This window comes from Epargyreus clarus, unplaced genomic scaffold, assembly GCF_041222505.1.
Source record: "Epargyreus clarus isolate Ecla_fem2 unplaced genomic scaffold, WU_Ecla_fem_2.2 ptg000005l, whole genome shotgun sequence".
NCBI classification, from domain to species: domain Eukaryota; kingdom Metazoa; phylum Arthropoda; class Insecta; order Lepidoptera; family Hesperiidae; genus Epargyreus; species Epargyreus clarus.
The window spans coordinates 16,026,664-16,045,717 of record NW_027332213.1 but is presented as its reverse complement, the minus strand read 5'-3'; the positions used below and the strand labels follow the sequence as shown (position 1 = coordinate 16,045,717).

The following is a 19,054-nucleotide window of genomic DNA, read 5'->3' as shown; positions in this document are numbered from 1 at the left end:
TCCTCGAGCCACGAAACATAGAAGGACAAACTGTACGATACATTTTTGATTTAACCTTTTGGATTTTTTACTTTGGCTCCATAGATTAGTACTAGTACTATTCTACGTTTGGCTTATCAAATTTAAAATATATAGCGATTGATAGTTTAGCTAATAGGTAGATTTGAAATATACAATTTTGTTATGATTGTGTCCCTAATTACTATATTACTGTAATCTATTTATAACGGTAATTGGGCGACCTTTTATAAGCATACATTTATATTTTTTATTATGTTTTTTATCCGACTGCCAAGAGTTCCAAGGAAGGGCTATGTCTTTTGCATCTACCAATGTTGTTCTTATTTTTTTTTATGCATGCCGTTAGTTATGGTGTCGTTATATTTCGAGGTGGCGCGAGCGGTGTTTCTGCGCGCACCTCAAAAATGAGCGAATGGAGCAAAAATATCTGAGATGATTATATTCATCTCATAACCCAAGTCTCCTCCGCGGTGAGGCCCCGGCGTTGTAGAATAGGGCCTCCCCCTTTCTTCCCGTGGGTGCCGTAAGAGCCGGCGGAAGGTGCCTGTGCAGACCATCCATACACTGCATATATATTTGTTTTATTGTATTTATAAATTTGGATTGAATTGTATGTACGTATGTATCAAATCGCGGTGTGATGAGTCATGATCTCTTGATGGGTATCATGCATAGTTTATAGGAAATATATTACCTATATTTAATTTTATTCAATCGAAATACACAGCTTTAATAACTATCATTATTCTTATTTCCATTCATTGAAATATCTATATTATCTATTTCCCGAGAACATCTGCGTCATCTGGATCGTATCCATTCGCGTTCCTATGACGTATTGTGAATTAAATTCATATTAACAAAAAAACCCAAGTGTCCTTAGATAGTTGTTGGCGGATTTTTAGCGCGAAATAGTAACACGTTTAAAAAATGTAACCATACCTATCTAGTACGGAATCAAAATAAAGGAAAATGAATTACAATGTTACGGATTTAATGATCACGCAAAAAGGTACTTTCCTATGGTTTGAATAATACTCTTCACTGTTTCATCATAGATTAGTACTAATACTAATCTATGTGTTTCATAAACAGTTTGTCGTATCACAGGATGGTCACAGGCTTGTACTCATAGATATACTACCGTCTTTATTAGTAGTGTATCTATGCTTGTACTTCAAACTGAAGTTTTGTGAGTATTAAATTCCTTAATTGAATTAATTTGCACTTGGTTAATATGGTGGACCCTGATCCCCGTCATGAGTTGATTATTATGATGAATGATGATTGTGCTCATGTAACTTTTTCTAGTGTGCACAAACCTAACCTGATTAAACTCTAAGATTAGCCATAACGTACGATAAGATTCTCAAAATTTTAGTATGTTTATGGAGTGTATTGCAATATTATATTGTTTGTAGGAAATATATTTTCATCCCAAGTATGTCATCAGTATCTATAGTTTGATTTATGTCCCATTGTTCCCAATTTCGACGCCAATGGTATGCTATCATGTAATTAAATCAAATGAAATAGCAGTCATCTTGTAAATGTTTAGAGGCAAAGAAAAAAGCGATTAAGTATATCTAAAGTATTTATTTCAATATTTGGTTGCATGATCACAGTATTGCCATTTACAAAATTAATTTTAATACCAAATAATTGGAAGTTTATAGGAAAAATATATTTATTTATATTTAAACAATAATAGTAATGAGTAAGGATTAATATCTTTTACAATTGGTACGAGTTGAAAAACCCGATGAGGAGATATTTATTCAAACAAATTCAGCCCATCGTATATTATTATTGTAAAACTTCTTAGTATAAAAATAAATCTAGTACATTAGGTTTATCTAAATTGTTCGCTATTCTTAGATAAATAGATTGTAAGAAGTTATTTGTATGACGCGCGGCGCGGGCCTACGAGGCGTCGTCCACGAGCTCGTCGCAGCGGTCCTCCAGGTCGTACTGAAACAAACAGGATTATTTATTTTCATAACTATTTATAGCCAGCATTTATATATTTATAAGTAATCATTTCCTTTAGCATTTCGGTCAATTCAGTGTAGTTCTATATTTCCTTCATTAATATTGTTTTATACATGTCATTTTTCGTAAGAGATTAATCGATTCGTACAAATTTGTTTCGTTAGGCTAGGACTGGACTAGGTGATCACGACTGGGGAGTATTACGCCATGTTACGTTCGATTTAAACAAGATGTTTAGAAAACGTTGATAGTGTGATTGAGAATTATGTGGCACCATCTGTTTGGAGTGGCAAAAAGTTGCTAGAGCGTATGTGATGTGTCAGTGCGTGTGTGTGTTAGTTAGTGTGTGTGTCAGTGCGGGTATGTGTCAGTGCATAAGTGTATCAGTGCGTGTATGTGTCAGTGCGTGTGTGTGTCAGTGGGTGTGTGTGTGTCAGTGCGTGTGTGTGTGTGTGTCAGCGCGGGTGTGTGTGTGTGTCAGTGCGTGTGTGTCAGCGCGGGTGTGTGTGTGTCAGTGCGTGCGTGTGTGTGTCACCTCGTCCAGCTGCAGGCAGGCGCCCCACTCGTTGAGCGTGATGCGGTGGTCGTTGTCGGCGTCGCAGCGGTCGAGGAAGGGCGCGATGCAGTGCTCCAGCGCCATCAGCGGCGCGCGGATCGGGAACAGCTCGTGCCGGGACACGAACCTGCGCAGGAAACGTTAACGCTTCAGTCGGAGTAGGCACACGATATAGGGCGTGCTTGTAGCGTATAAGCTTTACATTGTAAAGTCAAGGTTTGAATATTGGCACATTAATATTTTTATTATTATCTATTTAATTGTATAGTTACTTCGTATGTGTATAAGAAATAGCCCAATGTAAAATCTAATTCTTCAACTAAAGTATGTTCAAAAATCATGAATTTAAGTCACAATTACTTACAGACTACAGTACAAGCAATTACTGCAAATGGTTTAATAATAAGTAATTGTTATAAATGTACCAGGTAGGTTGTCAATTGAACAGTTTTCTCCGAAATCTTATAATTGTAATTAAAAACTACGTCGTTAAGGTCACTTCAACGGAAATTCCAGTAACACCTGGTTACTTTCGCATTGAACAATACATTCGTGGAACCACACTAATTGAGGAGTAAGCAGTTATATTAATGAATACCTATTAAGGTATTAGGGATCTAATCGATATTAGTGATTTTACAATAAAACGGTGCCCGCGGCTTCGCCCGCATTTTAAAGAAATAATATGACATATATAAAACGGAAAATTTGTACCTGCATTGGAATGACAGTGGTGCCATCTGTCGAAAATTGGTCTTACCAACTCCCAAACCCTCGTGGGCTCTTGGACAACAACTTTGCTAAAGATCATCACTTGATCATGTGCATAGTTTCCGATTCTATAACTACTTACGAATTAAAAAATAATTAAATAAACCTTTTCAGTGACATACATACGCACATAAGAAATATATATATAAAGATTTCATAACTGTTGAGTACACGATTTTGAGTCCCACCTGAGATTGGCTATAAATGTGTTACTGGGAGTATTTTTTTAGGTTGAGGTAACAAATAAACACGTCCATCAACAATAGTCTATCTGATGTTAAGTGCTGACTGACAGACATGGATCTGTATAAACATGTTATAAAATAGGGGTTTTATCTAAAGTCGATCACAAATGTGTTGCCATTTTTACTATGCTTTTCAAAATTAAGATGGACGGCTCATACGACCTGTGTATGACAGAAACGGTACATAAACGAATCGGTAAACACGTCGTTCCTCGGAAGCACAAGTACTACTTTATGTACCTGTTATACTACTTAGGAATTTAGAAGACAATCTATCTGTTATACCAGTGGGTAAACTGCTAGTCCGTTCTAAATATATAAATGAATCGCGTCGCCATAGGAATTTGTATGACTACACCTGCTCGCAACAACTTCAGAGCGGACTAGCAGCTTGGCGCGGAGCGTGCGGCCGAGGCGTACCTGTCGTTGTCGTGCGCGTCGAGGTCGCACCACTTCCAGACGGCGGCGTTGGTCCAGCGGCGCGTGAGGTTGTTCTCGGCCTCGCGCTCCATGCGCGTGAAGTGCGGCGACAGCTCGCGGCGCTCCGCCATGTCGCGCATCACGTTGAACAGCCAGTCGCGCATGCGCCGCGGGAAGTCCGCCATCTCGCTCTCCGAGCACTCCTGCGCACACACACACACACCGTCACAACGTGTATAAACATGTTGTGACTAAATACTTTGGGAAGTGAAACTTCTCAGTGCGACATTTCGATTATCGATAAATGAATGGGAATTAAACGTAATGTGTCTGCAGATGTAAGTGATATATTATTACTCGAAAATGGGAGAAGACGCTGGTTCTTAAAACAGTTTCGACTAAGTTAAGAACCAGATACTTCAAACTTCTGAAATGTTCTTACAATCTTATGTCAATAAAGTAATTATTATTATTATTTATAACTCCCTATAATTTAAAAAAAAATGTAAAAGAAAAAAACCCACCGGCAGCATATTTTCTAAACATTTTAAAATGACAACCCAATCAGAAATTTAAATCTTATATGCAAGTTATAAACTTTGAATCAAATTTTCCCGAATCTAATGGAGCTGTAGAAAGTAACGATTTGGTAAAGCGTCGGTGACGCGAGAGTAACGTTTTGGTGACGCGAGTGTAAAGTTTTGGTGACGCTAGAGCAAAGTGTCGGTGACGCACCGGCATCTCCCTGCAGGCGCCGTAGTACTCGATCTGCACGTGGTGGTACTGCGGGCCGCGGCACAGGTCGGAGCCGTCCAGGCAGTGGCAGCGCTGCCGGTACACCTCGCAGTCCGACGTCCACGTCTCGTTGTCGTGCGTGCACACCTACAACAACGGCGGTGTGTTATGTATCTACAAAAAGCGCAAAAAGTTTTAATACAACACTGTCATTAAAACTTTTTGCGCAAACCAATTCAAGTGTTATGATTTTTCGGTAACACATTACTGTCTAACTGCTGGAAACACAGAATGAGAGAGGTGACAGTGTAGGCAATGCTTTTACTTGCAATAAAACTTTTTACGCGCACTAATATACATTTTAGGTAGGTAAAGTCGTCGTAGAGTACTTAGCTACTCACAGGAACCATTTTGATTGAACGTGGCGAGATTATCCTAACATATAATTACGCGAAACCTGAGATTCTGTCATTCAAAAAAGTTGTAGGTCGTACAGAATACAAAGGATTAGTAGCTTAGTATAAGAATTCTAACCTAAACACTTATTTATTTATTTATTTATTTATTTATTTTAAGGACTACCAACAGAACTATATGTTATTCATGACTGACAATGTTATTTTCTTAAGTAATATAGCTTAGTACACATATTTCCATTTACAGGTAGTCACAACATGCAAAATAGTAAGTGCTTATACAATAGGTAGCTAGTACAGTTGCTTTTAGCGTTTAATTATATTTTATACAAAAATAAATAAAAAGAAATTACAAGTAGTTGATTACAAATGATGATGGAGACTAATATGCTACATAATATAAATGTAGTGTTTACACAGTAGTATTATTAAGTATTTTTAAAATTTTAACTTTAAATTCAGATAGATTGTCACTAAACAAATCTATAGTTTGATCCTTCAAGGTTAATTCCTTATATAATCTACTTAGTCTAGGCATTAGAGAATGGTGACCAAGATTGGTTCGATAGGCTTTATGAGTAAGAAGAGAGCAAAAGTGATAGCCTAGTGGTTAAGAAACTCTACCTTTCGATCGAGGGGGCCGAGGTTCAAATCCCAAGCACACGCACCTCTGATTTTTCAAAATTATGTGCGTATTAGAAATTAATTATTATTTGCATTAAAACGGTGGAGGAAAACATCGTGAGGAGACCTGTATACTTGAAAGATTTATAAAGGCCTGGCCTTATAAAGGATTTCTAAGTTGTGGCCTAATAAGCATGATGACAGTATTAAAAAAACAAAGAATAAATGATTTGACTAAAAACAATATATTGTAAGGAATCTCAAAAAAGACCCAGTTTAAAAAACACTAAGATTTATTATATTTTCAATAAAGTGAAAGTATAAAATACTGCAGTCAGCCATCTTGTCTGAAACGCTTATCGGCGAATGACGTCATTTTTGGGTGTGTCATTGAATTGCTTGAATTTTTGTATGGGATGTTCTAATGTGACGTCACCAACGGACGCCATGACACCCGGAAGCGTGTTCTCGCTGAATAAGTATATAAATATGTTATTATTTTCGTGAATAGGTACTGAATTTATTGTAGATATAATACGATTTTTGGAATCAGTAGACATGTACGTACATTAAAACGGGTTTTCAAAATTTGTCATGATGCCAATTCTTCTCATCCTGAGAGGAGACCCGTGCCCAGCAGTGCGACAATAATGGGTTGATGATAATGATGATGATGATGATTATGAGAATACAAAGAATTAGAAGGAGAAATAAAACGTGAATCAGACCTTGCGCCTGGAGTCAGTTTCGTATGGGCACTCCTTGATGCAGTTGCAGACGGCGTCACCGTGCTCGTCGATCTCGCACACGCGGCCCGCGCTGCAGTGCACCTTCAGGCACGGGTCTGGAGAACACATCACGTTATGATCACGGCATCACAATAGCGGAGTATCATATAACATGCAACATTGTTAAGGGAGGCTCCCACTCTATAGTAGTAGCGTTGAAATATTTTCAGCGAGAGAAAAGGTTTTTGATTTATGCTAGGAGGGATGCAGATGTCTCTACCCCGTCATTATAATATATGCCCTTGTATGGTAGTAAGAATTCAATTTACTTTATTTCTCACCATCTAAGAAATCATTTTCACCGCCATCTTCATCATTTCCATTTAAAATTTCATTTACGCGAGCTTTTTCTGCTTCCTGCAAGAAAACAAAATTATAAGAACACGGTTCCAACCACTATCAGTCGCTCGAACGGTAGCGGTTTAAGCAGCTGCTGATAATATTAAGGTCGCATCAATAACAAATCCTCATATTCTCTGTAATGATTGACCAATTCTTTTTTTTTATTGAAGTACAAGCATGTGGTCAAAATCATGGTAAGCAGCTATTGCTGCCCACTGACATTTGCTATCAAGTCCGGCCAAGATTCGATACATATCTGAGGTTGACTACATAAACGTATTCGTTGACCTCTGAGGACTAAGTGTTGAAACACACCGGATGGATATGTCTACAATACCCCAATCTTCAAAGCGGAACACCGTGCTTAACGTTGCTGTTATGATGCAGAAACAGGTGTGACGGTAGAGCCTCCACAGTCAACCTCCGTAGTGTTCTAGCATCTTCAATTAGTAGTAAACAACGTGGTAACCTGGTATCTCTTCTCGTCGCGTCGCTCGGCCATGGCCATCTCGAGCTGCTCGTCGGCGACGTCCCCGCGGCGCGCGGCGGCGGCGGGCGGGAACAGCCGCGCCGCCGCCAGCATGGCCGGCTCCGTCGTCGTCGTCACGCGCGGCCGACGGTGGCGGCGACGCTACGAATCACAACCTAAGCTTAGGATGCTTGCATTGTATCATAGATTAGTATACATATCTCACCGCCTTGTAATTGGAGGAAACCATTCAATGGCTTAAACGGCTAACAAATATGTCAGCCATTTAATGGCCGTCATGGTGTAATTTACGCGGAACAATGTCGACACGTGCATTTGGTGGTGCAAAAACACGAAATCGAAGAAAAAGTGCGGAGAAATATAGTTTCATTCGTAAATGATCTAAAAACTACAATTTTTAAATATTTACCAAAGCCGAAAATAGATGAGAGTGACAATTTCAATTGTCAAAACTGGTTACATTTTCCTGTTAGGAGTTAGTAATCCACAACAAATACAGGTCTGTGGAGTAATCTTTACTTATCTATGCATGGTACTTTCAAAAACTACATAATGCGCGGTTACAACGGTTAATTACTTGGCGATCGTTCTATGCAACCATGTTTGCGAGGACGCGCCGGAAATAAAACATGACTTCAAATTACTTAAATTAAACTTTCAACTACTGAGCTAAAAGGGAACTTATCGCAGAAAACGTCATGCCGACTGTTGTCCCTACGTCAGTAGGATAATATATCTATGGTTGTCCTAGTTTACATTTTTTTTATTTTTGCGGGACCTTACAACTACCAGTGTTAAAAATGTTAAAATTGAAAAGCTTTTTTTGATAAACTACAAAAAATTGTAACTCCATTGATATTAACTTCTGTAACCACATTGAGTATTTAACTACCAACTGGGTACCTACAAGGCATTTTTTCATTTAATTCTTTTTTTACTTCTATGCTTCATTGAGGGTTCAAATACCCATTTATTGATGATTCCTAAGTTCTGAGATAAGTCAGCGAAGTAAATCACGATATATTTAATTTTATGCAAATTCAATCTCCCAGAGTTGCTTATAACAACCGCGTCAACCAAAAAATAGCGTATCAACAAATATACGCAATTAATTAGGCCTATTGTAACAAAAAATAAGTTTCCTATTGCAATTTATCATATTTCAAAACGTATTCAAATTTTGAATTGAAATATTTAACTTATTTATTTATGAATTTGTATGAAAGGGTAGTAGGCATCGGCAGTTCGAAATATAGGTATAATTTTATTTAAATTTGTACAAGTTTTGGTAAACAATTAATTATTTATTTAAATGGTGAAAAGATGGTGAGTAATAATCGCATTTTATAAACAAAGGAAATGTCCATTGTCCATTTTTATGATGGTTTCAATCAACAATAGCGCTGATCGATACTGTTTTCAAACTATGCCAGGAAATTTGCGCCCGATGAGAACATTAAAACGAGGTTTTTATGTGCTAAAACCAATTCTTGTCATACACTTACCACCGCTTCAGTGGAACACACCACCACGGCCAGGACGGCCAGCACCAACAAATTTCCCCTCATCTTCACAACCAGTCTGGAACAAGATTATGTTGCATTAGGTTTATTAAACCCAGCCAGCATATAAACTCTCTAAGTCTATGAAAAGCTCATCCGTAACCACGTACAGTTATTTTCAGAACCATAAAGCCGATATTTGATGGTGCTATGTTTGTTTAAACTATAGAGTTAAGTCCGAGAAACTAGGCTAGTATAATAGTAACTGCACACAACATTTCAAACCACTCGTAAAACTCAGTTAGACCACGCTTAAGAGATTCCTACTTGTTTCAGTTTATGAATTCTGTAGAAGTAAGGCATTCGAAAGCGAAAGCATAAATCGCATGTCATTCAGGAGGGCAGGCTCTATCGGAGCTTCCCTGCGCGACCGGCGCGTGAGGGCATCGCCCCGCCAACGACCTGGCGACCTGCTGATTGCGCGCTTCTCGACAACCAACCTCATGGAATTGTCAATGAATCTGTAACACAACACTGAGCATGCGGCGCCAACGCTATTCGATACTTACCTACGTATCGAGAAAATATTGAATAGTAGAAACTTACTAAGTAAGATATTTTAATGCACCTGGTAATTTAATTTACCAACTCTAGATTGTTCATAACGTCCTTATCAGGCACCCGATCCGGGTTCGATCATGATGGAGGAGATACCCAAATAATAATTTTATTTTCTGGTAATTATTTTTTGGTAGATACAGGTGTTTACTTAAAACAGAAGTTAGTGTAGGTACATACCTATACCTACACTAACTTCTGTTTTAAGTATCATCTGCATACATATGCATACTAGTATTGAAATTATACTAATTCAGCATCTAAGAACGTATGTAATACATCACTTATTACGGACCTAAGTAATATTAATTTGATATTGTACAACAATCTCTGGAATGTTTAAATCTACTGAACTGAGTTCTAATTATACATGGAATGTCAATCCATGTTAAGATGTTGTAATGTAATACCTACATTACAGTGCCGTTAACGCGTAACTTGATGCGAGGTTCATGACATTATGTCATATGACTAAGCGAATCCTGATAAATACGGCACATTTGCAGAGTTGCAATATTTGTAACACCCAGTAGTCGGGAGCAGTAACGTGCGAATGGAGCCGCCTGCGCCCGCCATCAGCGACGATGACTTCATCCTACATCTGCTTATCTCGTTCGTAGAATGTAACGTATATGCCAGGATATGCTGTGTCCATAAACATTATATCTACCACGTATTAATAAAATTGAATCTTCCGATTTTATAACAGCTACCTTTTCTAATACGGTAACACTATGCTAATCTGATAGTAGTTAATAGAAGATTAAAGGACCTACTGCAAACTCCAGACTTCTACAAATATCTACTCTACAAACACGTGTTTGAATTTGTGAGGGTTTCTAGAAGTTTGGCCAGCGTGTAAACGTGATATAACATAGGTACACGAGTTTTCATTCGCAAATTTTGAAACCAAAATCAATAATTAAGCGTTATTTTATCACTGAATATTTAAGAGGATGGTTACATCATCCGTATGTACCTACTAGAAGCTACGAGGACACCGGTGGCGAAGAGCACAATGTTTCTTTCAATTCAATCTGTCAGTTACGTCGTAATACCTAATTTATGTAGCCCATGTAAAATTGCGGTAAATATATAAGGAGTTTAATAAATTATATACCATGCTTTAGATCTAGGTAACAAAATGCCTAAACTACGTTCAATGTTCGTTTTTAACGAATTGTGAAGAAAATTTACAGTAGGCATTTCTTGAAATCACAATACTTTCTATAACAGTAGATGTTATGCAACATTCTCATAATAATGACATGTACGATATTGTTAAATGTAAGTATATTTTAAAAAAGCGCATCACAAATATGGACTGGACTAATTGTTAGTCCAATCATCATAGCATCTATATTCACGACCTATTTATCTAGTCCTCCGTGCAGAAGAAAGAAGATCTGTTCGCGATAAATTGGCGGCGATTAATGGCACTGACCGATAATATTGCGGCCATTCGTTTCTATTGACCTAAATATGCTCAAGTGTTACCTCATTTTAATACGATGCAAGTTAGTCACGGCCCGCTACAGTTCTGCTTCTATACTATGACCCGACATTGACAACATTTTAAAGGAAAGTGTCACACGTTTTAAAATTATCTAACAAATAAGCTGTCTGACTTGATCTAAGTGATCACTTCAACGCCCTTTCATATGGATATTGGCAACTCCAGCAGCTTTGGCCAACGGCTTTGCTGACTATAAATACTTTGAAAAAGTTTTATATACCTAAGCGATTTTCAAGTTAAATTCCTATTCGATGCTTCTAGCATAAAATAGTTCATCTAAGATGAAATTGGATATGAGAACAGTTGATAGAATTTGACTCTACGTATCTCCATACGTAATATGCAGGACAATGATCTTAGTGGAATCATATAGGAACAAATTATAAGTAGACATCACCTGTAATATGTAAGGTAATAAGTATTTATATTAATGTGTAAGCATTTCCGAGTCACATTCAATTTATATTATTATGTTAACATTGTAAAACACCATGACTTCTGCATAGTGACAAATGGTTTGATCTACTTTAAAACATAACAATATATCAATAACAGACTAGTTAACACGTTCAGTGACAAAGTAATAATTCAATAAGTTAGTGGACTATTTGTTGCAATTGAACGTGATTTAATGCGCGTGCGCAGCTGGCCAATGAATAAACATTGCCTGCGCTTTGCGAACGAAGCTTTGTAAAGCTGCGCGCACGAAGGGTCTTTATTCCTCGACGAGTGTTTAAAGGTTTTCTTTTCTGAATTGAATCTCTCTATACATATCAATATATACAGTTAAAACAAGCTCTTCCGATTAAAATCGACCCACAAACTTTATTAATAAATTTAAAACAGCTTCCACAGAGGACAATAACTACCTATATCTTGTGCACATACCTACATAAAAATAAAGCTATGGTTAATATTCCTATGTACCTATTGCGTATTATATAATTTTAGAATATAATCTCTGTGTAATGATACAATGAATAATTAAGATGGACGTCACGAATATTTTTAAACATCGAATATTGTATGCGATAACCCGGCGAGCGGCCTCGTGACCGAGTCCGCGATGTGTGTCGCGCGGGCCCCGGCGGCCGCTGTAAACCTGCCGTTTACGACTTCTGAAAATCATACCTAAACCCGATTGTAACGAGAATATAATAATGTTTTTAAACTATTTTAGTCATTACTTAGTTAGGAACTAGCTTCCATCGTTGAATCGTCGTCCAATTTCGTATGTGTGGTATCGGACCTACACATATAACATTATTGCATGTTGGCTTTTGTTAGTGATAATTTTATTGTATAAAATTTTATTTTATTTTTATTTCCCATGTTAAATGATCCCATTGTAATAGCCATTTGCTTTTTCATTTAGGTACTCATGACAATGCTTTTTCATTAGGTACTCATGATACTCCATCAGCGTACAGACCCATCTGCCTGTTGGACGAGGCGGGCAAGCTATTCGAGCGGATCATCTCCGCTCGGATTAGCCAGCATCTTGCATGCCACGGCCCGGACCTGTCTGAAAACCAATTCGGCTTCCGGCAGTAGCGCTCGACTGTCGACGCGATCCTCCGTGTCCGCACGCTCTCAGAGCAGGCCATCTCCCAGGGTAGAGTAGTCCTGGCGGTTAGCCTTGACATATTCAACGCTTTTAACTCTCTACCCTGGAGTTCGATTATAGACGGGCTGTCTGTCCATCAGGTGCCTTCCTATTTGCGGAATGTCCTGAAGGCGTATCTGTCGGACAGACGCATCAGATTCCCAGGCCGTTATGGGAGCGTTCGCGAGAGGAGCGTCGTGCGTGGGGTACCGCAGGGTTCGGTACTGGGTCCATTGCTGTGGAATATCGCTTATGACGCGGTGCTGAGAACGGTGCTCCCGGATGGAGTGAACATCGTCTGCTATGCCGATGACACCCTCATCCTTACTGAAGGGGAGTGTTTCAGTAGGACGGTTCGGCTAGCAGAGCTCGGGGTGGCACGCGTCATAGAGAATATCCACAGGTTGGGCCTGCAGGTAGCGTCCCATAAAACCGAGGCGATGTGGTTCCACGGCCGCAGGCCGAGTGTCGTACCAGCTGAGACCTCAGTGCGTGTCGGTGATACGGACGTCCGGATAGGCGGGTACATGAAGTACCTTGGCCTAACACTGGACGGCCGCTGGCGCTTCAACGAGCACTTTGATCGTCTCGTCCCCCGGATTCATAAGGTAGCGGGTGCAATGCACAGACTGCTGCCAAATCTCGGGGGACCAAGGGAAGAGGTCCGCCGCCTCTGCGCGGGTGTGATACGCTCGATCGCGCTCTACGGTGCGCCGGTATGGTCGGACAGGTTGTCTGGCTGCCGGCGCCTTGCGCGGAAAATTAACTCCGCGCAACGTAAGATCGCGATCAGAGTCGCCCGGGGGTATCGCACCATATCGTACGAGGCGGCGACAGTCCTGGGGCGGTTTCCGCCCCTGGACATTCTGGCGGATATGGATGCACGGGTCTTTAATAAGATCCGCGTCCTCCGTCAGAGGACTGAACCCTTCACTGAAGAAACGGTCGAAGTGCTTCGGAGGAGAGCCAGGTGGCGCGCTCTGAGGTGCTGGCGAGATCGGCTAATGGAACCACGTAACATACGCCAACGGGTGGTCGATGCTATCGTACCGAACTTTCGGGCTTGGCTCATTGCCAAAGGTCGTGTCACCTTCCGGTTGACCCAGATACTCACCGGACATGGCTGTTTCGGTGAGTATCTGAATAGGATACAGAGGGAAGAGACGGCCCAGTGCCATCATTGCGGGCACCACGAGGATTCCGCACAGCACACGCTGCAGTACTGCCCAGCGTGGGAGTCTCAGCGGCGGATCCTCGTGTCAAAAGTGGGACCGGACCTGTCTCCAGCGGCCATTGTTGGGGCGATGGTTCAGCGCAGCGAAGCCTGGGAGGGCATGATCACCTTTTGCGACATAGTCATGTCCGCGAAGGAAGACGCCGAGCGAGCTAGGGAGCGCGCTGAACCCGCTCGGAGGAGGAGTCGCCGCGGGCGTACATAACGCCCACCGGCGCGGGGTCCCTGTAGTTCCGGGACCAGAATAGGGCTACGGTATCTCCTGCCTGTCGTAAGAGGCGACTAAAAGGGGCTTCCGGGGTTGCGGGTCGTAAGAGTGGGAGCTCGAACCGCCCGGACAGCGACCCCGGGAAGGACGGCGGTATGTGTGGTCGCATACCGTTGTGCACACCAGACGGTGTGGCGAGCGTCACGCTCACCTGGGAGGAGCCCGATGGGGCAACGCGCTAAGAGGACTCCGGTTGCGTTCCTCTGGAGATCCCGGAGTCCTCTACGCAGCGCAGAGGACGGCCACCGGGGGGGTTTTAGTGCGGTAAGAATCCCACATAACCCCGTGCCGCTCCCACGGCACAGGGTACCTTTTGAAGGTTTCCCCCTCGTAACAAAAAAAAAAAAAAAAAAAAAAAAAAAAAAAAAAAAAAAAAAAAAAAAAAAAGGTACTCATGATAATTGGTTAAGTCGTTGCCAATTACTGATTTCTATTAACAAAACAAATCAGTATAGGAGTCCTAAAGGTTAAGAGTTGAGCAAAGCATAGTGCAAAAAGGATCTTTTTTCAGATGTGCTTCCTGGAGCTCCGAGATGTCAATGATCTCTAAAGACTGGTTAACAAAGAAACCTCGTTATCTACAACCCCATTCCTAATATCAAATAACAATTCGCTAAGATACCAGAGGCAGTTAGCCGCATAGTAATCAGTAATCTCCTCAAAATTGGGTCACATAGAGAGGGCGCAGAGGCTGCGAATCGCCCGAGCAACGCAACGTATTCGCGCGGACGGAAGGCGGTTATCGTGTCCGCCGATAGCCGCGACCCCGCGCTGATAAAAATATAAAAAACAGCTTTTTGTGTCACGTTTTGCTTCTCGGTTTAGATATTGCATGTAATTATAATTATAATTCGAATCTGAATGTTTATACATAGATATCAAATTAATGTAGCCCAAGATTATTATGTCAAAGGTCATATTTGTATTTGGAAGCAATTTGTGATAAAGTTCTCAGAAAAGTTTATTTAAAAAAGTTGCAAATACGGAGATGATTTCCATCAATCTTTAGAAAGCTTAATCTGCATAACATAGATTCTTAGGAAATGGAAGGTGGGTCTCTGAATTCACAGATATCCGAACAGTAGTAATGAATTAAGCATACTCGAAGAAGAGTATTAAATAAAATGTTAAGGAGAGCTTACAACAAAAAACTTTGTTCTAGATGTGATGACTGCGATGCTGTCGCACCCAATAATGTATGGCAGTATGTCTATACTCATATACTCATGTCCATGAGCCCGTTATGATTGAGCTAAAGTTTTATGTCTATAGATAGGTACCTATTATGGATTATAGAGGGTGTTTTTATGGTGGTATTTAAAATCTTACAACAAATTACCTCGTGGGCATGAGTAAGGAATGATAAAATCGATCAAAAATATTTATCGATGAAACACCAGAATGCCTAAAGATATGAGTGGTAACAATGCGCGGCCGGAGAATGCACGACGTAGCACTTGATGACGACTCGCCAAGTACAGCTTAAGTAAACAATCTACCAACTTCTTAGCGTGTTTTAATAATAAATTCTGAAGGTGCTCGAACTATTTGTGGTACGACTCAAACCAATTATTGCTTTTATAGCAACAACGATAAACTCCCGAGTTCTTAGATAAATGACATGATAAGACAGTTACCTAAATACGTACATGTCCTCTAGACCTATGAATATGTATGAATGTATCCATGGGCGACAGTGTCTCTTTTACATTAGTAAAAATGCATGGTCGCTTACCACTAGCCGTAGTTTACATAAATAATAAAATAAATAACATATCCACCTATTTTGCTCTAACCAAGACTACAATTTATTTTTTAACTGTTTCCCATTCAGGTACATTTTTATTGTTCTTTAATAAGCTAGGTTTCAGAACATTTTCATACCTAAACTGAACCGGTCTTACCATTAACATTATGTATGCTTGTAAAATAATGTAAATTTTTAATATTTTAGACCACGCGGCACAACACATAAGCTCGGAATATGAGTTAGACCAACATTAACTTTTGGTCCTTTTTCGAAATTCCAGGAACGGGAATTCCTCAAACCGGTCCCGTAAGATAACTAAAAAGAATAAACAAAAGATGATGTTGCTTTTGGGGTATCGGCCATGTATCGGACTCACATTTTTTGGAATACGCAACATTCCATAATAATGGTTAGTCTCAAATTAGATCAGCATATTACTATAATTATTAAAAATGCATACTGCTGTTACTAATAGTATGCATTCTTATAACAAGTACTAATCCTATTTAGTCTTTTCAATATTTAATCTATAAAAAACTAAAATACAGAACACAAATATGGTATGCAAAATAAAGTTTTTTTATGAGCTTACAAACGGAAGTGCAATGAACGCAGTTAAATCGTGGAACTTTATACGATCGTATTCGAGCTGTAAGCTTTTCTATGCATCGAACTTTATTATATAAGTGAGTATTGTGAAACATTTTTTGTATCATCTTATTACATATTTTACAAAAATTTGGAATAATAATTGTCATTAATTCAATAAATTTTATTTGTATAATTATCTCTGTACCTAAATAATAATCGGTTATTTTTAAACGACAATTAAACATCTTATCAGTATATAAAATATAATATAGTGATTGATGTAATTTGTAAAAAAATAACGTGTAACTCACCGATAGCGCGCCTGCTTTGGACTGGACGCCGGGTGCTCCGCTGTCGGGGTCGCGCGGCCGACTGCCGCCTGCGCCCGCGCGGACACTATCGCTCACCGCTATTCTGTGTCAGCAGTACATACCACTGTGTAATTCATGAATTTACTTTGGTTAACTTTTAGGCTAAATAAAGTCTGGACTTCTTACCTCATATAAGATGATAATAGATCACTGTTAATAATTGTAATTAATTACTAGCAACAAAATTTATACATGAATTGAAGCCACAGTGATGAAACAATTAAAAGTTGAAACTATTCATTTTTGGTCTTGTACATGCCAATTTTCTTACTAAAATTAGTAAAGGGATGCTTTCAAGAAGTCGTAGTATTCCAACAAATTCGAGGATCAAATGTCATATATTGATCCGGGTACCCAAATATAACTGTTTGCCTACTCACTTGTCTTTGTATGTGGTAAGTATGACACTTGACACTACCTAGTGATATACAGCTAGACCAAGACTATTTCTATAGAGCAGGTTTTTAAAGCATAAGTAATTGAAGGGACTTTATATATTCTTATTATATACTATCCTAAAATGTTTCAAATTACTTTAACCCTTTAGTGCCGGATGTGTGTCATTTGAATCTGAATCCCACTAACAGAGATTAGGATGGAGGGAGGACATTAGCCAGTGTGAATGCCTAAAATTTTAATAAAATTCAATGCGTATGGATACTTTATGGAAGAGTCATTGTCTGTGTCTATATTAATTGACTTATAACCATATTCTATAACAAGTTTATTGATAAAATTGTTTGGTATCTATCACTTAACCTACAACCGCTGGTAAAAAAACTATCCCACAGTTAAGACTCGCATATCAGTCATTTTTTGGCAATTAAAAGATTTGCCCTCAATACCTTATTCTTTAAGCATTCACTTCTTTAAGTATTAAGCATAATTAAATTTTAATTTACTAATATTCAGTATAAATGTGTATTTTATGTGTAAATAGACAATGTTGTTAAGATAGAATATTCTTCGGTTTATAATGTATAAGGTGAATGTATGTATGTTATATCATAAGAAAAGGATTATGTAAAGGGTTTGTTGTAAATAAAACACATGGCTGTTACAAAAAGTACATCTCTATTATAGAGGGCAGTACGTGCGCGTCGGCGCCGCCGCGGCAGCGCCTCCGCCGCTCACTGCACTTGATAACACTTTATCGAAAAAAATCTCTTCTGCACAAACCTTAGACCCCATTCGAACGATTCGTTTGTAAAAATAAATTCTTTCGTAGGATGGCATAAACATATAACACGAGTCCGAGGGGTGCGGGCGGCACGGGATGCTGCCCTCGATCTCACTAGAATGATCACTAAACATTGTGGTCAACTGTGCATTCATTGTAGCACAAATACAAATTATTTTAAATAATAGGTATCAATTAGGTTTCTGACGTGGGTGTAACTATTAAAGTAACTAGAATATATTCATAAGATTTTATGGTTTGCAATTCAGATCACTGACCACGTTTAGTCAACATTCTAATACTAAACGTCATTTACTATGGAATTTTATGTAAAAATAACGATAACCAAAATACAGACGGATGTATAACGTACGTGTAAAACCACAAACAAATTAACTAAATAGACTTCTAATAACCGATAGCTTTCCACACGATAAGTCTGCGAATTCTGCGATAGGCAGCGGACAAGTTCGCGCTGATTGGCTCGGTTCGTTTACGGTCACAATAATATATTTGTAGGCGTGAAATCGATTAGTATACAAACGAGAACAAGTGTTGATTTAGGAGTCTATTTGGTTAGTTTGTGTGTGTAACGCATTACACTATAAACATTTGAATGCCTCGAATCGACTGGTGGATCGTTCAGGCTGGCGGGCTCGGCGGCGGCGCCGGCTGGCAGTGACGGCTGCGGCGGCCGGCACGGTGCAATCTCTGTACACTCGCCTCATAAACTTAATAAATGAACGGTGGCAACATCTGTGCTCAGTTACCAAGGCATTGATATTGTTATATTATGTACTTAAATTATAAATATGGTTTCTATGTTTACTATGGTGGATATCACTTTAATTATTATTATTATAGTTATCTGATATACGTGTTATAAGGGTGAGAACCGACCCGACAGAGGATTTAATATTCTTTGATTACACGTATAACTGGTATAAACTGGGTAAACAAAATTGTAAGCGATTTTCGTAATAATTAATGTCCCAATATGTAGAAAGACTTACAAGTT

General features: G+C 39.3%; 1 protein-coding gene across 1 annotated transcript; it reads right to left on the bottom strand.

Annotated features, from left to right (window-relative positions):
- Positions 1-1,602: 1,602 nt before the first annotated feature.
- Positions 1,603-16,913, bottom strand: SPARC (secreted protein, acidic, cysteine-rich). Its single transcript, XM_073073367.1, has 9 exons — positions 16,797-16,913; positions 8,906-8,981; positions 7,380-7,541; positions 6,850-6,925; positions 6,509-6,624; positions 4,741-4,887; positions 4,006-4,208; positions 2,549-2,696; positions 1,603-1,992 (listed from the first exon to the last, which is right to left on the bottom strand). The coding sequence occupies exons 2-9, from the start codon at positions 8,966-8,968 to the stop codon at positions 1,945-1,947; spliced, it is 963 nt and encodes a 320-aa protein (XP_072929468.1). The 5' UTR covers positions 8,969-8,981; positions 16,797-16,913; the 3' UTR covers positions 1,603-1,944.
- Between the last annotated feature and the right edge of the window lie 2,141 nt (positions 16,914-19,054).